At 51.3% G+C, this 24,435-nt stretch overlaps 1 protein-coding gene across 2 annotated transcripts in view; it reads right to left on the bottom strand.

Annotated features, from left to right (window-relative positions):
• MED26 (mediator complex subunit 26) overlaps nt 1-23,697 on the bottom strand; it is a 54,934-nt gene extending 31,237 nt beyond the window's left edge. The window contains exons 1-2 of one of the 2 annotated variants that reach the window (XM_064598325.1): nt 22,934-23,697; nt 21,797-21,972 (exon numbers count right to left, since the gene is read on the bottom strand). In XM_064598325.1, the coding sequence (XP_064454395.1) occupies nt 21,797-21,832 (36 nt within the window). In that variant the 5' untranslated portion in view covers nt 21,833-21,972; nt 22,934-23,697. The remainder of the gene's footprint in view (nt 1-21,796; nt 21,973-22,933) is intronic. The other variant, XM_045862769.3, reaches the window with a different exon arrangement.
• Nucleotides 23,698-24,435: the final 738 nt, after the last annotated feature.

The raw sequence follows: 24,435 nt of genomic DNA, 5'->3' as shown, positions 1-24,435 counted from the left end.
CACACAGCTGGGTTGGGGCCCCAGCAGCCTGGCAACCAAAACCTGGCTCTTCACCGCATGTTCCACCACCTCTCCCAGAAATACACAGATAAAGCACAGCATGGCCTTCAAGGCACTCCTGGTGCGGCTGGCTGGGCGGGCGGGTGGGCAGGCGGGGCTGTGGGCTGTTCAGGATATTCTGAGGCCTCCAAGGAGCGGGACGGAGGGCGGCTCTGAGGAGACCTGAAGAGTGAGCAGCAGTCTGTAGGCCAGACCAGGAAGGCGAGGACTCGTCAGGTCAAGTCGGGAGCAAAGGGCAGGGGGCACAGAGTAGCAAAAGTACAGAGAACAGCAGATGAGAGTGAGAGGAGGGCCATGGCAGGTCACATAATGGACCCCAGGCCACGCTCAGAGCAAGGAGCAACACGGTCAGATCAGACTGCAGTTTTAAATAGCTGGACCCAGCTGCCTGGCGGAGAGCTCAGAGCTGAAGCAGAGAGAAATCTGTGGGTGCTGGCCGGCCCCATACAGTGAGATGGTGACAGGCAAGATGGGGTGGAGGTGAAATGAAGGGGGACCCTGAGGCAGGACCCAGGGGATCAGGGCTCATCTGAGGAGAGGGACAGGGCAGGAAGGGAGGGCCTGCAGCTGGATGCCAGGGAACTACTGTGGCACTGTCCCAATGACGTGTGTCCCTTAGCTCACTCACTTCCCAAGGTTCTGAGCACAGACTGCTCATGGGTCACCATGTTTCACCCACCCTGAGATGCACCAGTGTATCACCAACCACTGAGAGACAAATGGTGCCAACTCACAGCCTGACCCCAGAGACATTAAAATGTGACTGAAAGGAACACACCTCACTCCTCAGTCCTCATACCCTGAGTGCTCAGAGGCAGGCAGAGGTACATGGTCTCCCTCATGCCCAACGTAACATCTGGGACCAGGTGCCATCCCCAGCCATCCCCTCCGTTCAACCATGTCTGAACAGATCCCAAGGCTGGCATCTGGGATCCTCCCACCGGGGCTGGGGTAGCAGCTGCCACACCTGAATGCCACATCTCCCAGCCCAGGCCGCCCACAGCTCCACCAGCAACCTTTCCACGCTCCATTCAAAAACAGCTCTGGGGCCCTAGTGAAAGAAGCCTCAGCATGCCTGAGCTCCTGGGAGGTCCTTCTGCCTGGATTGCCCTCCCTCCAGCCCTCCCCTCTGGCTCGCCCCACCCACCTCATCCACTGGCATTCCTCCGCTCCTCTTGTGCACTGAGCCACTACACCCTGTCACCCTGTCACCCTGTTCATGCTCACACAGCAGGGTGGCTGACAAGTGCCGCATATGCAACTGGATGGGGCAGCCAAAGGAGTGAAGGGGCGGGGCATGGAACCCAGAACCTTCTACCGTAAGGTCATCAGCTTCTGTGTCTCTCAAAGGGGGCACTCGCCCTCCCGTGGGATTGTGTGAGGATCTGCCCAGTGCATGGTCAAGTGCTGGCCAGCTGGGGGTCCTGATCTGTGCAATGGGAATCATTGCAATCACCACCTCTCCGGACTCCTGCTAAACCAGATGTGCTCCTGAGTGCTTGGGGGCTTTCCTGAATGCTCAAGTGACATATGACAGGGGCTGCAGAAGATCCAGGGCAACAGACCTCAGCAGTCTCCCCGTGGATAAACAGCAAGGCCTTAACACTGGCTGCTTCTGTGTGTCAGGGACAGACATGACCTCGGGATCCACCCCACACCTGCCCTCTCGCACCTAAGCTCAGCTTTTGAGAAACAGAGTAGGGGAGAGGGATGGCTTGGCTTCAGGGAAGGTCTCGGGCCCAGTGAGGCTCCAGGCAGTGCTCGCAGGGCCCTGTGGTAGTGCAGGATGCTGCCTCTCCCTGTTCCCCATCCTTCCAGCACCAGCTCTGAGCAGAGCTACGGAGGAGGCTGCCCACTCTGCCCTGCCCATAGGGGGCCCCCGCGGAAGTTGCCCCATCACGTCTGGCACCGTGAAAACCAGCACTCCACACGTTCACTCTCTGAGAGACTCAGTGGAAACATGCACACAAATACTCCCATAGCACTGTTTTATTAATAAATTCTGGGAGCCAGCTCCATGACAATGAAACAGATACGGTCACAGAATATTATGCTGCAGTTAAAGGAATGAATTATACTCATAGGTGACAAAGACAGAGAGCCGGGACATGCTGAGGGAAATGAGCTGCCTTCAAAATGACAGACTTGTGTGCCAGCATTTATTTAAAAACCATGCATGGTGTTCTAGGATGTATCTCTACACACAAAGACATACTCCAGACTCATGACAGTGGTTCCCTCCAGAGTGACAGAAGAAACCGCATCAGTGACAGAGGCCAAAGTGGCCTTAGCTGTAACCCAAACACTTAACATTTTAAAAGAAAACTGTATTTATTGCTTGTGTACTGACAGATCAGTGAAAAGAAAAGGAATCACAACATTTTAGGCAGAGGATAGGGCGAAGGAAGGACCAAGAGCACAGGCCACACCTGGATGTGCAGGCTGGGGAGTTCGCCAAGGTTCTGGGGGGCTCTGAGTCGCCAGAGTCTGTTCTGCAGAGGGGACATTCTGGATCTGCAGGGGCTGCACATGGGGACATCAGCTTTCAAAGAGAGACAGTAGGGCGTGGAAGGTGACCCTAGACCCGGTTTGCCAGAATACATGTTTACCACCTGTTGTCCAGTGTAACTTTTAATAGTGTCTCGTTCACTCTAAAAGTGTCCCAGTAGGGAGCATAAGAAATACAGTCGCCCTGGCTCTCGGGACAGGGAAGGAATCACAGCTAGGCCTCCTGACCTAGACACCGTCCACTACCACCTCCTGCGTTTACTGCCGGCTCCACACTGTGCCACCACTCTAGGGGCACTGTCCCACAAGTCCCAGAGCTGCACTGGCGTAGAGCATTCTACAGATTCAGAAACGGAGACTCAGAAACGAGATTCCTGCTCAAAGTGACACAGCCCACACAGAGTGTGAATCACCAGCATGGGCAGGACTTGGGCCAGGCCCTGGGGTCCTGAGACTGAGAGGCAGCCTGAAGGCCACAATGACCAGCTGAATAAAAAGAAGAAATGGATGTAAAAGAGAGTGCCCAGAAGGCTGCCTCCACAGGAGGAGGTACAGGAAATTCCACTGGCCTCTGCCAGCACCCACCTCTAGTCCATGTCCACACGTCCCCCCCAGATAGCGAGCAGCCGCAGAGGGGACTGGCACGGGGCACCAGCCGAGAGATGGCACCTCCAAGCTGCCGAGGCAGTCCAGGAGCGGAGTCTCCGTGCTGGTGCCGGCTGGCACTACCAGAGAGGGGAGGGGCTCATAGGAGCAGTGGGGACGGAAGAGACGCCAGGGTGACAGAGGAAGGGGTCAGGTGGAAGAGGCCCAGAGAGAAGAGCACCAGCCCAGATTCCACAGTGCTGGGAAGGACGGAGCTACAGGGCTCATCCTGCCAATGAAAGCCCCTCGGGAAAGAAAACAGCGCATCAGGCTCCCTGCTCAGCTGGAAGCCTGCTTCTCCCTCTCCCACCCCACCCCACCCAGCTTGTGTTCCCTCTCTCACTGTGTCTCTCTATCAAATAAATAAATAAAATCTTAAAAAAAAAAAAAGAAAAAGAAAACAGCTGAAGGCTGCACGGGGCTCTTAGTGACAAAGCACCCTTTCACATCTGTCTTCTTACCCAAATCTTAGCAAATCTGTCATTCAGTGGGGCCAGCTCTCCTCCTTCCTTGCTCACCTAACTCACATACACACTTCTTCACTTCCGTCTCCCTGCAAAGGGATGGGTGTCAGATCACCAGCCCAGCAGGCAGCTTGACAGAGCGCACTGGTGACGCCACCTCATCCTTAGCGGGTCACCAGGGCTCTACAGGCCTGCACCCGCCTGGGCGTGGGTGCGTCTGGAGACAGCAATGGATTGGTTTCTCAGCGGCTGCTACCGCTCTCCTCCCTACAGGACCAGGGATGTGATGGCTTTGGGACTGGGTCCCCAAAAGCACAAACACCTTCGTCTAATTAGGAATGACACAAGTCTGCAAGCTGGGCCAGTCCTGCCATCTCACTGACGTGGCAGCATGACTCTCCGTAAAGCTGGGATGCGAGGGGCCCTGCAACCAGCACGGGAGAGACCACTGAGCCTCTGGACTCTCTGAAGCTGTCTGGCCCTGTCAACGAGGCCCGCACCATCGGCACACAGCAGTCTCAAGACGCACTGGGTTTAGGTTTCATTCTTTCCTTTTTTGAGGGAGTGGAAACAAATATAGCATTAGCCACGCTGAAACCTAGAGCAACTTTTATGGCCCAGTGGTGAGGTTAGCAACAGCGATTCCTTGATCTGGGAGGAGAAAGTAGCCAGAAGATGGAGCTGCTCCTTTCCAGTGGGGAGGGCACCCCGCACACACCCAGAAGGAACGCTTGTCTCTAACATCAGGGAAACCTTGGACATGGAAGCCCAAACCCATCTGGACTGCACGCTGCCAACTGCAGCAGCCAGCAGAGAACAGTCACGAGCGTTCACTCAGCAGCTATCTATTTACGGGGAAAATAAGATGTATTGCACACGTGGTGAGGAAGGAGGAAGTCAGGGAACAGACAGCTTGTGGGACTTCCACACATGTCGGGGAAGGCTGACAACAGACAGGCGAACAGGACAATGCGAGTATACCAAAAGCTAAGAAAAAATAACCATGCGGCATGTTATGGGAAGGCTTCTGCTGACCGCTGGGCCTGGGGAGGTGGGCACCTCAGCCCCAGAGGCCACAGAGAAGCAGGACGGCCCTGCCCCACCGTCAGGCAGCTGGCTCACCGCACGCCCCTGAGGGGCTCCCAGCACAGCCTCTGACCCAGGAGAGCCACGCCAGCCGGCCGCCCGCTGCAAAGGCAGTAATGCCAGCTTGGACCAAGAGCCTGTGGCCTGCGGCCAGGGTCCACACTGGCTAGGAGGGGTCCACACTCACACCAACCCACGAGAGCCTGGGGTGAAACTTTCAGGAATCCTGGGGGCCAGCCGTTAAAACACAGCCACTGTGAAAAATGCAATGACAGAGGCTCACAACGAGCTGTATTGAAAACAAAGATGAAATACTCACAACTCATCACTTCCTACTTATTTTGCCACGTTACTATTATATAGGTTTTTGAGTTTATTCATGACTATTGTATCCAAAGGGAGAAAATGGTGTGCTACTGAGGCATCTCTTCCCAACTCCACATGTGGTGACGTCATGTTAGTGGCTGGAAACCAGCCACAGTGGAAGTATTTACACCGTGGAAATTGGCAAACACTACAAATAAGGGCTTCAGTACTCCTGGGCCATATCCAGTCCAATGTCTGTTTTTGTAAATAAAGGTTTTTTTTCATTTTATATTATTTTTTATCAAGATAAAACTCAAGTAACATAAAATCAGCTATGTAAATAAAGTTTTATTGGAACACAGTTATAACCATCCATTTCCATATTGTATATGGCTGCTTCTGTGCTATAAATAACGGCAGAGTTGTGACAGACTCTATGGCTCAAAATATTTACCATCTGGCCCTTTACAGAAATAGTTTGCCAACCCCTGGGTTTAGATTTAAGAAAGTGATGGAGAAAACGTTAATAATGCAGATTAAATTTAAAAGTGTGTCATGCCTGTAGCCGTTACGTTAGGATTAGCACAAAAGAACAAGGAAATATCCTCTAGTATTTGAAAACTATTATCTAATTCAGCAGTAACATAAACAAAACTATCAATCGACATTCACGTCAGAACTACACTCATAAGCTGACTACAGATACAAAAGATCAAAAATCAAGGAAAGCAATCTGTGAAACAATTGGTACACAGAATTGACAATAAAGAGGGCTGTGTATTTTATTATTTGTGAACTGTATACTACCCATCCTGTTTATCAGTCAAATGTATAAACCTACATGTATATGTGTATGCATATTTTTTTCCAGAAAAGGCCAGCTGCCAAACATTTACTGACACACCACAGAGTAAATTCGTACATTACTTCAAAGAACCTGAAATAAAGTTTGAATGAAATGAAAATCCATTTGCATAATTACTGTACTTCAACATTACAAGCAAACACGAAAAGAGGGAAGAACCTGGATTCATTAGATATAGCAATTCTTGCCAATTATTGAATGTTTACTAAAAATTGGCTTTAAGTTTCATCACCTGCACATGCAAACAGAATTTCTCTACCATGATTGTTAAGAGTCAAGCGAAAAAAATCCAACCTAGCATAATAAAAGTCAGGTTCATGGACATAGCACTCCCTCTTATAAAAATTAATGACATTATTTAGAAAATCAATACAAGTTAATTATTTCACACATTCCCTAACACTTTATCCTTCATTTTTCTCATAATCACACTGAAGAAATGCCACACTCGAGTATTTCCCTCCAGTCCCACTTGGACTGTTCCCCCAGAGCACTGTGTGGACACCATCATTTCCTACATGTGCCATGACAAGAGAGCACCTGGTGGCAGCGTGACACAGCAGGGAGGGGATGGGACTCTTTACAATGGGCGGCCAGGAGAGACCTGAAGGAGTCTGATGGCCACAGACCTGAGGACAGTCATGAATGAGGGACAGGGAAGTACACATTGAGGATAGAAGGAAAGAAGGGTCCAAGTCACAGAGCACCTGTAGGTGATTATGATAAGGAGTGGGATGTCTGAGTGCACGGGATCTTAACTGGCAGAGTGATGAGATCTGATACTGGTTTGGAAGGAGCAAGAAGGAAGTTTCCCACCAGGGAGATGGCCAGGCACACACCAGAGATAGAGAAGAGACAGTCCGGCGGTAGAGCCACTAGGCCTTACAGATGGACCGGACACAGTAAGGTGGCAAAGAGCAGGAAGCACGGACGACACCAGGAGTTTACCAAAGCCACAGGCATGGCTCCACTGACTGTGATGAATAAAACCGTGACTCCACGCACGTCCTCTTCGTCCTGGTAGGCTGGACCCCAGTCCTCTGAGAGCATGAAGAACAGGACTGGTGGCCCTGACGAGGGCAAAGCGTTGCATGCCGCTGCTCTGAACCTCCCGGATACGTATGAGAAAGAACTCTACCCTCTCTGCTGGTTGCAGTACACACCGCCCCACGCCCACTCCACATCTGATTGCTCTCAATAGTTCTCGAGTACTCTTCAGGCTAAAGCAGTCTACTTTTATTTTCATTTTTTTACTGTTTAATTAAAAAGACAATGGAGCACAGGAAAAACAAAAACAAAAAATGTTCCTACTGCCCCAACACAAGTGTTCTCATTTTATCCAAAGCTCTAGTTTTTGTGCCTTTCCTAGTTGTGCTTGGCTGACAAAAATACTCCTTTTCTTCATCATGGCAACACTTGCCCATTTTTCCACGGAGCTTTCAGGACTGTCCTTCACAGCTCTATGCTACTTGTCTCTGTAGATGCACCATGTTTCCTAAGCTTCTCCCATGCTGTTAAATTGATGACATCAACAATCATTATTACATGAATATATCTATTAACATTGTTATTAAAATTCATCGTGTACCTGTTAATAGATTCCTAGGAGCAAAAGGACTAGACCAAAGGACACCAATGAGGCTATGCCTTCTCCCTACATAAAAACTTTCCAAAAGGGTGAACTATGAAGTAGCTCCTGGATCCTGCCAGCAGGGCAGTGCGGGATGAAGCAGGCAGAGTGGGAGACAGATTAGGAGATTTAAAATAGCAACAGGGTAGCTTGAACTTGAGTCTTGATTCCCTGCCAATGCCATTCTTCCCACATGTTTGAATACAAGGTATATTTTCTGATTATTAATCACATCAACATTTCTCTGTCCGGTGATGTCTCTGAGATCTTAGGACCGTTAGTTGTGAATACCCTTCTCCATACAGAAAGGACGTTGCTTCCTAAAGGCAATTTCATTCACAAATTCGTATTTTGATCACCCTCGTCTGCAAATGCAGTACAAAGGGATTCAGAAAAGTCCAGACAGGTTTTAATCCTGACTGGGAGTTCCAACTGAAGCACCTCTTCCAAAGAAGTGCGCCTTTCGTTCTACAAGTCTGAGATTTTATGCTACAACCTATTTCTTCCTGTTTCCCACCCCCAGGGAGCTTTTAGAAATGTGTAAAATTATGCAATGCTGTCTGGTAACTGCTCACTGCTCACACTAACTAAAGGGAAGACTATCTTTGAGAAAGAACAGCATCTGTGAAAACCAAAGTTAAATATCTACAAACTCATCCAGGAGAATAACTGCTCCTGCCCCCATTCCCAAAGAGGTGGGGGAGGGGCTTGCGCATGCCCAGTGCCCGACATGCCCTTCAGTAGGGTAGGGCTTGTTTGGTTCTCACCGTATAGACAACAGCAAATTTGAGATTGAAAGCAAATATTTGATGTGATTTGTCCAATGACAAACATCTCAGAGACTGAGCAGTAGAGATTTGAACCCAGGTCTCTCCAAAACCCTTGAACATTAAATACTGTTCTTTCTTTTTTTCTGTCTATCCATCTCTCTTTTTACTTAGGAGGGAGGCTCAAAGGATTTCTATTTGATTGTTAACTGCATTCATCAACCCAGACTTAAAGAAATGAGAAGGCTTTCTTCTCCACAAGACAGGAATGGAGCAGATATGGCTCAGAGACTCTAGAGACACTGGAAAAACCAGAGCTGTCTGGCTGGGGAGGGGTTGAGATGAGTGGGTGGCAAGGGAGGGACAGGAGCCCCATTCTGCACCCCTCTGCTAGCCCAGGTGCAACCATCTCTCCCACTTCCCATGTGGAAAAAGACAACACAGCCCCAAGCCCTAACCCAAAGCACAAGTAATCTGAGGCCCCAGAAGTATGCTAATTCAGGTGGTCATTAAAATTAAATAGAAATTTAGATGTCAGTTCCTTGGTCTTACCAGACACACGTTAGGTACTCGCCACCCAAGCGCAGCTCAGAGCTACCACACTGGAAAGCACAGACAGAGACCATCTCCATCACCAAGCAGTTCTCTGAAAGGAAGGAAAGACCTCTGCAGGGATTCTCACACACCCCTCTCCTCTCTGCAGGCTCGCAGTGTTGTCTCAAAGCAAATGCTCTGAGATCAGCTATGCAGTGGCCAGTTTACTAGCTACCTCATCCAGCTACACCTTCCACTCCTCTATGAAATGGGATAATACCTAGCAGAGAGAGAGAACACCTTAAGAGCTGCTGCTCTTGCCCTCCTATTTCTTCTATTAAGGCCTGAAGATTAAAAAATAACCTTTATGAACTCCATCTGCAGGTCTATGGTCACTGATAGGATTATTCTCCCCTTTCTGCATGGCCTCCAGCAAGGACAACCTCCCTCCTTCTTTTGTTCACCTATCACACAGATAGTACCCATTCCCTCACAGTCATCTTGGTGACTCAACAGAAGCTGGGCACTGTACCAGGCACCCACATGCTCAGCCTCTCAGGACACCGCCACCAGGTAATGGTAATGGCTCCAACAGCCCCGAGCCACAAACAGAGAGACTGAGCCTCAGAAACAGGAAGTGATTTGCCCCAAGTCCAGGCAGACAGAAGCAAGAGAAGGACCTGAAGCTGCTGCTCTCACTGGCTCTCAGCTGGTGCTCAGTGTTCAGAACCCCAAGCAAGGGGGACTCATCTGGCCAGGGCCTCACCCCCAAGAGGGAGGAGGCCAGCTCTCCTGCAGGGCTGGGCCTAGAGGGCTCGCCACCTACTGAAGGGGCTACACAAGTACAGCAACACCTAGAGCGCCCTCCCCTTTCCCTGCATCCTGTCACTCGCCTCCAGAATCCCCAGACTCCCTAGAACTATGGGACACACATGGGACAGGCTCGGTGCCTGAGTGCTAACTATGCCACTATGGTTCCAAGAGAACCCACATACCACCGAAGGACCCCGAAAGGCTGAGATCTGGAGAGGGCCAAGTAGTCCTAACAGGAATGAAGAGTCTTCCAGGGGACCAGCCACCCCAACCCCGATACTCGTGAGCTGAGCGGCTGCCCTGCCCAGGCCCCACCAAACCTGAACTTTTACCCTCAACCCAACTCAACCCTCCCCAGTTAGGCACTGCTTGTGCTTGTCTGTAGTTTGAAATCAGAGATGGACCCACATCGGTTCATAAACTGGTCACTGACCCTAACAGAACAAATAGGCTCACTATGCACCAGCAGAAGAACCAAGGTGGGTGGGGGGTGCAATACAGGCATGTCAGATTAAAGGTGCTGTGGGAAAGATCAGACCAGGACACCAGAAGAGCCAGAAGACGGTGCTCCTGAGATAGCTGGCACTGGCCTTGCTGGGGGAGGCACCCTGGGCCCAGAGCCCAGAGAGGCAGGTAGGAAGTGAGGAGGGAGGGGAAAAAAGAGGAAGGGCGGACCATCCAGGTGTGGGTACACTAGCAGGTCAAGAGCTGACTGATGAGCAACTGAGCACAGCTGGAGCAGCGGGGGAGAGAGGACACCTGAGCCACAGACTGGAGCATAATGTGCTTGGCTGATTCTGTCTAGACTCTCTTGATTACAAGTAACAGAAAAGCCAGCTCAAAAGGGCCTCATCCAGAAAAGAAGCCACTGGCTCACTTAACTGAGAAGTTCAGGCAGGGCTCGCCTTGGGCCCGTCAGGCCATGGTGACTTAATCCTCCCTCAACTCCCTGGGCTGGTCTCACTCCTGGGCAGGTTGTCCCCAGGCAGGAGACCCTAGCAGCAACCTGCTCATATCCTCTCCCATTCATGTCTCCACCCCAACCACACCAGCAAAGTGCTAAAACTTTCACAGGCTCTGACTGGGTCATAGGCCTATCCTCAAACCACTGGCCAGGAAGATGCAGCCCTGTGGCTGGCTAGTTCCCAGTCACTAATCATCCAATAGGCATGGACCAGAGGGTAAGGACAGGAACTGGCAGCTAGAGGGGCTGCCCACTACGGGGACTGTGAACTGTTAGCTGCCATGTATGTCGACACCCAGGGCACTTCAGGATTGGGGCCACATTCCATTCTCAAGAGCCTTCCGAAGCAGCGTATGTACATCCTCCTGAGAAAATGAAGGCTGAAAACCTGACCTCATCCAAGGCTGCAGAAAAGAAAAAAGATTCCAGTTTAGTCCTGTCTAATGACAAAGCCCAAGTTTTCCACCCAGAGAAAGACTGTCTTCTCCACTATATGCTACCTCAAGAACTCAGACTTTACCCAGCCAGCCACACAGCCCCAACAGAGGGGATGAAATGTCTGTGTTTTGGGACATCCACTCTTCAGCTGGTGTGGAGAGGAGAGCAGGAGGCCGACCAGCTGCTAAGCAGCTGCACTAGACCTCCCTGGAGATCCCATTTTGCAGGAAGGGGGCTGCCACAGGAGGGGGACCCCAGGACAACTCTGAGGTTGCCTGCAGAGTGGTGGCACCACCAACCACCACAGAGTAGCATACCAAGGGCAGGAGGAAAGAAGGTGCCTCCACTCTAGAATGGGCTGCTTGCACATCCAGGACAACAGTCAGCTGGAGAGAGAGGGTTCAGGTGCTGCTGGAAGCCATGGCTCTAAGAGTATCTGGGAAAAGCCTGAAAGGCAGACAGGGCCTTGGTAGTGCTAGGCAAAGCCAAAACACTCAGGGTTAAGGAGGCCCCATGGGCATAGAGTTTGGAGAGAATGGAATGGCCAACACAGCAAGGTGCAAGGGGAACGGTGGACGATGGGAACCGATCAGTGTTAGGCCTCAGGCCTCGCTCACTCCTGCAGAGGTGCACTTAGCACTAACCCTATAGTGGGGAACTGCAGACAGCACGATGACCCAGGAAGACAGCCTGGAGTGACAAACAAAAGTACATTCTTGGGCCCAGGGTCAGCTCATCTCACAAAGCAGATGATGGCACTTCCTATTTCCCAATTTGGGGGAGCCCACCTCCCAACAGATAGAAAACCATGTTCACTGTAATCCTAACAAGAGTGTCATCCCCAGGGCGACAAACAGGTGCCCACTCCCCTCTACGTGGAGCTGACAGGCAGGTTCACCAGAAACCCTAAGTCAGTCCCACCCCCGACCAGTGTCCTTACCATTTCTGTCCTGCCACATGGGAGAATGATAGCAGGCTGGGGGGCACCTATTGTTTTTGTCTGAACCGCAGACCCTGCTTCTACATGCTCCTCCCTGACTTCCTGTGGACACTGCCATTTTCTTACAAGGCCCCCTTCACCCTCAAACCAAGCCAGAGTGATTCTCCAGTTTTCAAACTGGAAGCAAGAGAGCAAATCCCCTCTTCTTCAATGGCCTACCTGTCAAGAGGTCAAACTTGAGCTGCTGCATTTCCCACCACGTGGAAGAAGTCTGTCCATAAGACAGAGACACACATGGGCTCACAAACACCACTCTGACTCAGTGATGCGGTGAGGGAGGTTACAAGCAAAGGAAGGACAAGCTCACATAACACCTGGGAGGGTGATGTTTCTGCCCTTTGGTGAGAAGTTAAGTTCCTGCATTCAGTGGCAGCACTGCCTTGTCACCAACCTTCAAACTGAGAATTGTAAATGCTTGAGAAGCTCCTCTAAAATAGAAGTGAAAGTGAAATATCCATTCACAAACCTTTCCTCCCATGGTCATACCAAAAACCTAACATGTGGCCCACTTCTGTCACTGCTAGGCTACCAGCATCCAGCAAGGCGGGGGTGTGGGGAGCAGACATCACCAACTTCAGGTTGGTGGTTGGGGGTGGTTCCCCCCCCCCAAACAAAGGGAAGGAAAAATGGAGAAGGCCGTGAAAGATCATCTGACCCTACCCTTCTCAGTTAACCTAAGGGGAAGAAGCCAGGCCCGGAAGTGCAGGTAGCAGTTTCCGGTTACCCAGGTTAACCAAGGGCAGAGGAAATGGGCAGGACAATCAGCTCTGAACAGACCATCCAGTGCCCATCCATTCCTCTAAGCCAAGAGGACAGAAGTGTGGAGAACTCAACTCTCGCCTGTTCATCGGGGCTGCTTCCGAGCTACAGGAGGGCTGTGTGAATCTGGGCGTCTGGACTGCACCATGTGCCCCTGCCTGGGCTGGGTGCAGCACCAGGAGAGATGACGGGGACTGGGGAACAAGCAGCACTTGTTGGCAGGCTCTCCAAGACTCCCAAAGTGCTCCTCAGCCCAGGATGGGATCAGAAGCTGCACCCCAGCACTGGCGCTAACACAAGGTAACAGCAAAGTACCCAAGTGTGACTACAGGCAAATCAGGGTCTGCGGGTACAACCAGGAGTGCGTACTCAGAACCCCGTGCTGTGACCTCATAACATCCAAATCATTCCATTGCTTACTCCAGACCTTACATTTTAGTAACACCCATTTTTGTATCTGGACCCAAATCTCCCAGGCCAGCATCATGCCCAACTATTTGATGGTATTATCAAAGAGATGATTAAACTGGCATGCATTCAGGGGCATTGTCAGATTGCCCCCCACCCCATTACCCCCTCCCACCAACAGGACCCTGATGTTTCCTGGAGGAACCCCCTCTATTCTGGGCCGGTATGGGTAGAACTACACCATGCCCAGATTTAGGGGTGCACCAATCAACACTAATTCCATCAAAGGCCAGAGAAGGCACCAGGAAATGTCTGCTGAAACTTCTGGAAAAGCATCACTTTCTCTTCCTTCCCCTGGATGATGGTCAAAGAAGGCGAATCCCCAACTGGGGGAGCTGGGAGGAAGGGAGCACTGTGTGAAGGGAGCACTACAAAAGAGATGGAGCAAAGCCAGGTCCTCACCTGAGAACAGACTCACCTCTGAGCCTCTGAGTGGCACAAGCCAATCAGCCCTTTTGCATTTACGTTCCTGTCATAAGCATAATACGACCCTCCCTCTAGGGTTGGCTGGCCAAAAGAATTAGTAGAAGTAGAAGACAAGTGCTCTGCTGGCATCTAACTGAACACCTGAAGGAAATAATGTGAAACAATTAGCGAAAAGGGTACACTGTTCCTACTGTATACCCTACACATCGGTGTCGCTCATCCACAGACAACACTAAAAAGTCAGCTTGCCAACTGTTTGCCTGGCACACCTGCAAGATGCACGGGGTAAATAAAGTTGGAAAGCGTCTACCTGAAGTGGATTCCAGAAGGGCTGGCCTTAAAAAGAGGAGGGCAGTTAGCTACCTTCGCAATCACCTGGGGAAAGAGAACGTGGCCACGGCCCCATTCTCCAACCTGAGCTGAGCCAGGGACCTGATGGCAAGAGGGGTCAAGAGAGCTAACAGAACTGGGGGGGAGGAGGACAAGAAGAACCCAGCCCCCAGGTGTGCAAGGAGAGCTGTGGCCAGCTTGGTGGATCAGGTGGCTACCCAGAACCAAGTGTGACCAGAGGTGTGGGTAGGGGATGGAGCCGAAGGTACAAGTATGGGCAGGGCAATGGGGCTCCCAGTGCCTGGAAGAGGGCTGCCAGGCCGCCTGCTGAGCTCTCAGTGTGAGCCGTAGTCACATATACATGAGTCTTCCGTGAGAGGACCACAGAACCACCACCACCACGCCCACCACAGAGTCAAGGCCGGCCACAGCCAGCCACCTATGAAATCACTCTGCACACCGTGGGCAGGTGACTGGCATCTCCACAGCAGTCATGAGCTGACCCACCACAGGATTTAGCCTGGAAGAAGCATCACCCACTTTCTGGCCCTGATGAAACCCAGGGGAGAGGGGTGTCCAGGAAGGGTCTGGTTTGTCATGGGACCAGAGAGTCCCAAGGCAGCACTTGAACAGTATCTCCAGGGTCCACAGACAGTCAGGGACCTAAGATTAAGAGTCAACTTTTCTCTGTCAGGGGTGAAAAATGCCAGCCAAGAGACAGGAAAAAAACACCTCACACCTTTCCCTCAGCCAGTTCAAGAGAAAGCACAAAGCATTTCAGGTACAACTTTCCTCCCAGCCTAGCATAAAAACATACCACAGACAAATCCAGCATGAGGATCCAGACTCGGGCAAGAGGGTGGAATGCCTACCTTGTACCTACTATGCTCTCTGAGGTGACATGGGAGGTGGCAGCAGGTGGGTGAGGCCTGGTGGGGGGTGAGAAGAGGAGGATTCCCAATCCCAGTGTGATCCCTTCTAGCTGTGTGTCTACTAAGCCTCAGTTTATGCACCAGTACCTCCTTCCCTGTGTTGCTGTACATACTAAATGTTTTGAATTTGTGAGAAGCACTGAAAAGTACCAGCCCCTAGTACCTGCTCGGTAAGTGCTGACAGCCAACTCCCGAGATCAGCCCTTTTCACGGGAAGATCAACAAGCTTCTGAGCACCGGCTTGCTATGTAAGTCCTAGAAACATGGGGATTAACTCATGCTTCACTACCAAGGAGCTTGCAATCCCAAGGAAAATGTAATCAGCAAGACCTGTTATCAGCAGGAATGTAGGGTTTTTAAGTTATGTAGAGTGCCTGAGGGCAACTGTCTGGGATGAAAGCAGGAAAGGTTTCTGGAAAAGGAGAGCAGTAGGGATGACAGTAGGCCACAAATGTGAGTTGCAGAGGGTCCCATCCTAGGTGTCACACACAAACAAGGACGGTTAGCTTGCAGATTTAAGTGGGGGCTGTTTTGATAAGACACAACTTCATTTCAAAGCATGACTAGATTAGGAGTAGCTTCTTTCCTTGAATTTTCGCAAAAAAACCAGCTAAGAAAAGTACACTGTCATTATGTGGAAGCTCTGAGTATTTCTGATCATAGAAATGGATCCCTGAGGGCGCCTGGGTGGCTCAGTTGGTTAAGCGACTGCCTTCGGCTCAGGTCATGATCCTGGAGTCCCTGGATGGAGTCCCGCATCGGGCTCCCTGCTCGGCAGGGAGTCTGCTTCTCCCTATGACCCTCCCCCCTCTCATGTGCTTGCTCTCTCTCATTCTCTCTCTCTCAAATAAATAAATAAAATCTTTAAAAAAAAAAAAAAAAAAAAAGAAATGGATCCCTGACAGGCAAAAAGGTTAGGAGCCAAGGCTAGAAGATTCTAAAGGGAGAAAGGTTGTGGGAACTTCGAAGGAAATGGAAACACGAAACTTAACATTTAAAAACACTTTGTATTTATGAGGTTAAACCTCCGAAGACACAGTGGAGTCCAAATTCCCTGCTGGGCGCTGCTTATGTGGGAGGCAGGAGACTGTCATTAAGCCCACTACTTTTGAGCCTACCAGCACCGGGTATAGGCCCATAGTGTCCTCTGCAACACTAGAGAGGTCATTAATCTCTACTCTCCCCTAAAATGAAGACGGAGCATCTACCTCTAGGACTAATTCAGAGAACAAACCAGTATGCAAAGTGTTCCACACTGTACCTGACACATAGCAGGTGCTCTGTAGGCTGCGGCTGTCCATTTTACAGCCTCCAGTGGATAGAGACAGGAACCCTCATTGCAGTCCCAGGAGCATTCAAAGGCTTTTCAGCCCCACCTGCCTGGCAGTGGCACATCACCTGATGTGACCCTTCTCCTTTTTTAGTGGACTCCTCACACAATCACAGAACCTCCAGGAACTCATGGGCAGGAGTCTGGGGGTCCAGATGGAAGGCCCAGGCATGTCTGCACACCCACTTGGCACAGTGGTTCTGGACTGTCTCAAGCCAGCTCTGACAACAATCAAGAGCTCCCCCAAGTGCAGCAGGGCCTATCTCCCAGGACCTCCTTCCCCTTCTAGGTTTGCCTCAGAAAGCCACACAGAGCAAACCTAACCCCAGGGTGAAAAAGCTCTTCAACTACTTGAAAGCAGACCCCAGGCCCTTCACAGAGCCTGACGCTTGCCCTCTTCCCATCCCACTGCTGAGAAGGCAAACTATTCAAGGATTTGCCAGCCATCCCTCCAAACTGTTTCCCTCGGGTCAGAGACGAACCAAGAACAGACTTCCTGCATCTGACTCTAAAACTTATCATTCTGAAAACTCAAATTATGAAGTGTTCTAGAAGTCATTTCATGCTCCTCAAAATTCTGAACTACCTCTGAATAAGACAAGCGAAGAACTGTTCCATTTAGACCTAAGAGCTGTAGCCCTGTAAGACCACCCCTGCCCACCCCCAAGCTCTACCCCACCCCAGACTGCCCATGTGCACATTCTCTTCCTGTTCCAGGTCCCTCGAGGGCAGGGGCTGGGCACCTCCAGGTCTGAACCCCCCACAGCCAAAACCATAAGCAATTGCTAGAAATGTTTATTCAACTGCTGAGCCACCTTTTTTAGTTTTACCAGATTTCTCCATAAACAGTGTGTATCAGTTGGTGACTGAGATGTTAGTGTATGGCCTCCCCAGACCTGGAATTCAGAGACCACTATTAACCTGCACATGCAGAATATTGGTATGTCTTCCTTATGCAGGAAATACCCTCTAGTTCATGGAATCCCCACGTCAATACTTGCTCAGTTCCACATGTGTGCCCTGAGAGTGAACAGGAGGAGTGTGGGCACTAGAAAGGCCAGGCTAAAAATGCACTGCCTATGCAGTCACTCGCCAGACCACAAACTCAGTCCCCCATTCCAACAACCAGCTGAGGGGTCCCAAAGGGACCAGATAGACTAAGGACAGCACAAGGGGGGAGAAAAAGGCACAACTTCTACTGACAGAGACAAAGCCCCCAGCTTCCAGAAGGCGATTTAGGGTGGGGGCTAGGCAGAGACCTGCCCAGAGAACTGCAGTCACCTAGGAATCGGACTGAGTTCTGGTTCTGGTTCAACTGGAGCTCTGAGAAGATGCTTAAACAGACACCAAAACTGAGGCACCGCTCCTTCACCTAACCCCAAGGCTGGCACCCTTGAGTGCATGTCCTGCCACTCACAGCAACATCTTGAGCCCAGGTGACCATGGAGCCTTTTCACATCTATATCAAGACAAAGGCCCCTTGGGCGCCTGGGTAGCTCAGTTGGTTTGAGCGACTGCCTTCGGCTCAGGTCATGATCCTGGAGTCCTGGGATCGAGTCCCACGTCGGGCTCCCTGCTCGGCGGGGAGTCTGCTTCTCCCTCTGACCCTCCCCCCTCTCATGCTCTCTCTCTCTCTCAAATAAATAAATAAAATCTTAAAAAAAAAGACAAAGGCCCCTTCCCACAAGCTGACCTTAAACAGTCCTCCAGGCCTCTGTGACTTCCAGCCAGGACAACATTCTCTGATTACAACTAAAGCCACTTCTGAGGACCACCAGGAGACCTCTGCGAAGACAGAATGTAAAATCCACCTTCTTCTGAGGAAGAGAGTGAGTCAGAACAAGGACTTACACCTGCTTCACAAGTGACACTTGTTACCTGCCTGTCCCAAAGTCATAAAATGCCACACTGCTCTTTTCAGACATCCTGGCCACATATAAAGAGCAAAGACAGGAACGTCATTGCATTTGGGCAACCAGAGTGATCAGAGAACATACACACGTTTAGATTTTTTTTTTTTAAGATTTTATTTATTTATTTGAGACAGAATGAGAGAGAGAGAGAGAGCACATGAGAGGGGGGAGGGTCAGAGGGAGAAGCAGGCTCCCTGCCGAGCAGGGAGCCCGATGCGGGACTCGAACCAGGGACTCCAGGATCATGACCTGAGCCGAAGGCAGTCGCTTAACCGACTGAGCCACCCAGGCGCCCCAACACACGTTTAGATTTTATATGCTCTAACATGTTGGAGAGAATTAGAACCTACAGCCTTCCTTTTTATAATTTTTAACAATCCTCCTTTCGGCAGGATCAACAGTATTTCAAGTTAACATCATAAGTGCTATAATCTTGAAGCAAAAAACAAAACTGGCATACAAGACTTATGAAAAGTTCCATTATCAGTTGGCAGTTGCCACACCACGGTATGGTCTGGCCCAGGATTCTGTCCCTGCCAGAAACCTTAAGATGTTTCCAGGACAGGCTAATATCATCAACCTGTTAGATCTATCACAGGTAAATCTAAACCAATTTGTAATCTCATATGAACTTATGTGGGACAGAAAAGGCTCCCCGCATCTTTTCTTACCAGCTCAAGAACACTGCCTCTCGGGCCTCTTCTGAAGCCATCTCTCCACCTTTGAGGGCAGTGTAGTGACATTAAGAGTTAGAAACAGTCAGTTAAACTTTGGGTAAGTCCCTAACTTTAGGGCAGTCACCCCAAATGAAGTCAGCAGAAACAAAAGCATCTTGTCCTCTCCTGGCCACAGGAGGCACCCACTAAACAGCACCGACTGTCATCATGCTGTTGGCTTCTGCACCTGCAGGAAGGGGAGACCGGCTGCTCACTCCACCTCCCTTACAGGGCTGCTGGGGGGAAGCAGGAGACCCTGCTGACGTGCTGCAAAATCACGTAAAGTATATACCTCTGTGTCAAGTTCCGTTAGAATTTTGTTATTTTAAGAAGTTCACAGAATACACCTTGCATTAAAAGAAAAAACTTTTAAAACAATTCATGTTAGAATCTGAACCCTGGATCTGGAAGGAGCTTTATGGGTGCACATACCAGTTCCCAGTCCCACTTTGCAGACAAGGACCCTGCAGCCCAGAGAAGCTAGGCAACATCTGAATCTTCAAATTCCCAGGTGGGAAAATCATCATTCCTTGTGTGTCTCTCTGTAGAGGCCCCTTGGCCTCTGACCACCTCCCATTTGTGCCTGATGTCTGCATAACTGTGAGAAACAAAGTAGTTTCTGAAGTTTCCTGCTGGAGAGCCTGACCACTGGGAGGCCTTTATACAGACATCTTTGGCAAGTTCAAGTCCCTTTTTCCCCTCAGTGCCTTCTCTGGCCTCTCTCTGGTCTGATTGCAGAGATGCTCACCTGCTTTGAGCAAGGCCTGCCTTGTGCCATTATTCAACTTGTTATGGGGATGCAGTACCCACTCCACCGTCTGTCAGACCTATCCTCAGATGCCGGACTAACATCCGTGTCCTTCACGGTTCTAGAGAGTTCTGAATTAAAATACTCCAAGACTGAACTTCAGCACATATAAAAGTCACGGGCTTCATAGGCCCAAGAAGGATTCTAGGGTTCAGTCAGTTTAACCAGCACTTAGCACTCTAAAGCATCCAACCCTTCTGCTCTAGAGAAAAAGAAACAAACCATGCTCATGAAGCCCACATTTTGGTCAGGAAAACAAAGCCTGAACCTCCATGAAATAATGAGTGTCCAATACAGACAAGAACCTAATCATCTGCTGAGGAGACTGTGCTTGGGTGGACGGACTCCAATTTCTGGGCAGAAGGAAGACACAGCCCTCAACTCTATCCACCAAGATTAAGCTGGGACAAACGCACAAACTGCACTTCACAGATTTTCAACACCCTGGCTGACATAGCCACAAGGAGGGTAAGGCTTAGATTGTTCTGAAAAAACTGTTAGCTGCTTTTTGAAAAGGAGTGTAGAAGATTTACTTTATTACTGAGTTGGCAGAAATTATTAACTCAGAGGCCTGCTGTTATAAAAATTCAAATACTCTAGAGGCTCCAATTGAGAACATAGAGACAACTTTCCTCTCAAGAACTCCTTTGTCAAGGAGATGATCAGTTACTTTGTTACTTCGCTAACTTCTCAGATACTTGTGGATATTAGGTCAGCTGCCTGACATTGATTTTTCAAGCAAAAGCTAAGTTTGTTAACCATAATTGCATGCCCATAAAGGTAAGCATTACATGACACAATTCTCTGTCGCTTTTCTCAGAAGAGGTTTAATTTTAGTGTTGGCTCTTCAACACTGTCCCCATTTTTTTTTCCATGAGCATCTTAAATATGTGTCAACTAACTATCCCAAAGTGGAGTTCACAATTGGGCAAGGTAGAGAAAAGCAGCTGTGCGCCACCAATGCCTTCTTGGAGCTACTTCACTCTCGCCTGAGCCCAGGTCAATCCAGATAAACTGCAGAACTATGGTCGCACCACCTCTGCCAGTAACCTGTTCTGCCATGGCTCCAGTTCCTATATGGGGCTTGCCACACTCCTGTCAAAAGGTTCTTAACAATGCTCACGGATGGTTACTGGCAACGGCGGCATTTAAAGGAGGCACTTTCTTCATCGCTCATATTCAGACAGTTTCCCAATTCCATCCACCACACTTATATTAGAACACTATGCACACCCATTAGTGATGGAGTCCCCCAAAACAAACCATATGAAATGTGAACCCCATGCCATGAAAACAACTATGGGCTTCTATGAATGTAACATATGTGCACACACTAAAATACAAAAACCTGAGATTTGTTTCCTTCTCCCTCTTCTGGCTAACCCCCCTTCCTCCTCTCCTTCCTCTCCCCCTAGGAACCCTTTAGATTACAGCCTTACACAACACTGGAACCCCTGAGGTTACTGCTCCACCTAACTACAACATCGTGACCGCCTGTCAAAGCAACTCCTGATCCCAAAGCTCTCCTAGGTGGCATTAAGGATCAGTGCTAATATCTCAGCAACCTCTCAGATTCTCCCGAAGGCAAACAAGCACGTGGAATTCAAGAAGTTATACTCTGGACAAAAGATGGAAAAGTCACCCTGGTTACATTTCTCATGTCACTTGTTTTATCCTCTAATATTTCAATCTTGGGAACCGCGGCAGCACCAGTTACTGCAAAAAATTCGGAAAGGTTTTATATAGCTTGTGTCTACTCCATCCCCAAAGTCAAAACAAAAACGTATACGTTTGTTAAAAACAGTTACCACTAAGTTAATCTTAATGGGGCCTGAAGACAAAGGATAACAGGATTACTTGTGATACAAAAATCAGAGTCTTACAAAGACCATAACTCCTCAATTTCTACCAAAATTGTACAAGCCAATGTGAGTTACTCCAAAAATACCAAGCTTAAAGCATAGTGCTAAGAGTAATTAGTCAAACTCACATAAGGGAAAACAAAAACGCTACAGTGAGAGATAGCTGAGTTACCTGGCCCAAGACAATTTTTTTCTTCGATCCCAGCATATTAAAAAGTGATCTCAATGGCCACTTCCTGGTCTCCCAGCAAATGCAGGGGCTCACTTCATACCTGGATGCCACAACATCTTCCTATTGCTCAACCTGCTCCTGCCACAGGGGAAAATGACCCCTACTGCCAACAATCCCTTGGAGAAAATATGAGAACACCATGAGTCTTCCCCTACACACACGAAGGGGGGCAGAGGAGATCCCTCTGCAAACAGTAGCCTAGGTGGAGGGCCATCTGAGAAAGCAACAACCTGGGGTTAACCCTGACCGTCTAGGTGACAAACCACCAAGCTGGGACGCTCAGGTAGGGGAAGGGAGAGCCGAAGGAGGGCTCTTGAAGGAACAGGAGACAAAATAATCACCTCTAATTCACACCAAAAAGCGGGGCTCTGGGTTGATCAGAGACGCAATGAGCATTTAGGCCCAAAAAGGTAACAGGAAGGATCCCTCCCTCCCCAAAATCATCTACCGTCAGCAGCGATCCCAGGAGGGATCCGGCAAAGGCATGTCCACTCCCAGAACCAAGGGGGGACTCTCCACGCGCCCTGGGCACCCGGCTAAGGACAAAGTAACCAGGGGGGTTCCCTCTGAAGCCAGGAAGGTGCTTCCAGCCGGGAGAAGAGGGAAGGAAGACTTCCCTGATCACCCAGAAGGCCGAGACACAGGCGGCACAGGCTCCCGAGTCATACCCCGGACACCAGTTGCTCCACAGCCTTTCTCCCTCCCCTCCCCCCACGCCGGGAGGACTTCCCGGGGGTCGCGAGTCCCCGGGGAAGGGCAAGGCGGGTGAGCTCCGTCAGAAGCAGCAAGGGTCGTAGAGCTGGAGCGAGAAAGAAGGGAAAGCTCTGGCCTCAGCTCCCGTCTGCTCCCTCCGCCCAGGCCGCACGGAAGCCTCGGCCTCACGTACCGAGCGCCGCCAGACTGCCCGACCTGCCCCCGGCTCGGGCCCGTGGGGCGAGAGACCGGGATGGCAGCGGCCCTCGGGGGTCGGTGGGCGTCGGGCGGGTTCCCTGGAGCCCGGCGGGCGAGGGGCATTAGGGAGGGGGAGGGTCCCGGGCCCACGCGGCCTCCGTCCCGGCCCGCGCAGCGGGTACTTACGTTGCTCTGGGGGTCGATGGCCTGCAGCAGCCGGTCCCTGATCTGCTGCGGAGACGCCGGAGCCGCTGTCATTGCCTGGGCGAGGCGGGGGGGAGCGGCCGGGCCAGCGGGCGGGCGGGCTGAGGCGGGGGACGGGGGTCACTCACTCGCCGGCCTCCGGGAGCGGAGCCTCATGTTCCCCGCGGCGCCGGGGGAGGAGGGGGCGCGCGGGGTGGCGGAGAGGGGAGCCGGGGCTCGGGCCCGGGGCGCCACCGCCACCAGAGGAGGAGGAGGAGCCACCGGAGCCGCCGCCGCTGCTGCCGCCGCCTCGAGAACCAAACTCCAGTGAGCTGCCCCCGCGCGGAGCACTCTGGGTAACCCGCGCCGCACGCAGCGTCGGCGCCACGCTGAGGAGGTTGGGAGATGGGGCGGGTGGAGACGCCGGGCCTGGGCGGGGCCGCGCGCGAGCCCCGCCCCGCACCCTCACGCATGCGCGCGCATGCGCACAGGTCCACCGCCCACCCCCGGCGGAGGGAGCCGTTGGGAGGCGGTTGGGCGGGGCAACGGCCGCCGCCGGGGGCCCCGCCCCCGGCTGGGCTGTGGGGAACTGAGGTTTCCGACGGAAACGCGCGGTGCGCGCCGAGTCCTTGAACCTGGGCGCTCCAGGCGGCCGCCTCAGGGTGGGGGGGCGGCAGAAGGTCTCCTCATTGGGGAGAAAAGCCTTCCCCGTACCGACGGAGGTGATGGGAGTCGCGGGAGAAGCTGCCAAGTTTTCCGAGCCGGGGGTCCTCAGCCCCTTGATCGCCGTTCCTGGGGGCGAGGGAGACAAGTCCATGTTGTGATAATGTGCGCGGAAGGGTCATCTCAGGGGCGCGAGGGGCCGCTCCACCCTTCCAGAAGGAGGGGGTGCAGGGCGGGGGTCTGCAGCGCTTGGCGTGCTGGGATCACGAAAACATGAGACCGCAAAGCGCCTCTCGGGGGAGCCGTCACGCCAGCTTTGGGGAAAGCCCCAAAGCCAGCCCCGTGAGCCCACCGACCCCAGGGTTGCAAACCTGTGTCAACGCCAGGGTTTCTCATCCTGGGCACCAATGGCATTTGGGGCTGGATCACTGTCGCGGGGGCTGTCTTGCGCATTTTAGGATATTCAGCATCCTGGGTCTCTACCCACTAAACGCCAGTAGCACTCTCCCCTCCATTCAGGTCAACCAAAAATGCCCAGTCATTGCCAGATGTCCCCTGTCGGGCAGAACGTCCCCTCTTGAGAACCACTGGTTTAAAAGACCCACCCTGCTTTGCGTGGAGGTTCTGGAAAACTGAAACCCTCATTATCTGAACAAAACCTTTCACAAAAGGAGGGAATTGAGGCCCAAGGTCACCCAGAGTTCTAGGTCAAACCCAGAATTGTTAAATGTCAAGCCTAAGGAGCCTCCTTCCCCACCCCCACCTTACTGCCCTCTTCTACTGCTCTCCGCTCCCTCCGGAAGCCCTGTTAGGAATACTGTTATGAGAAGGGGTGAGAAGGC

This window comes from Mirounga angustirostris, unplaced genomic scaffold (genome assembly GCF_029215605.1).
Source record: "Mirounga angustirostris isolate CCGP_5_RB_7025 unplaced genomic scaffold, mMirAng1.0.hap1 SCAF_1, whole genome shotgun sequence".
Taxonomy (NCBI): Eukaryota; Metazoa; Chordata; class Mammalia; order Carnivora; family Phocidae; genus Mirounga; species Mirounga angustirostris.
The sequence above is the reverse complement of the archived record's forward strand: the minus strand, read 5'-3'. Positions and strand labels throughout refer to the sequence as shown.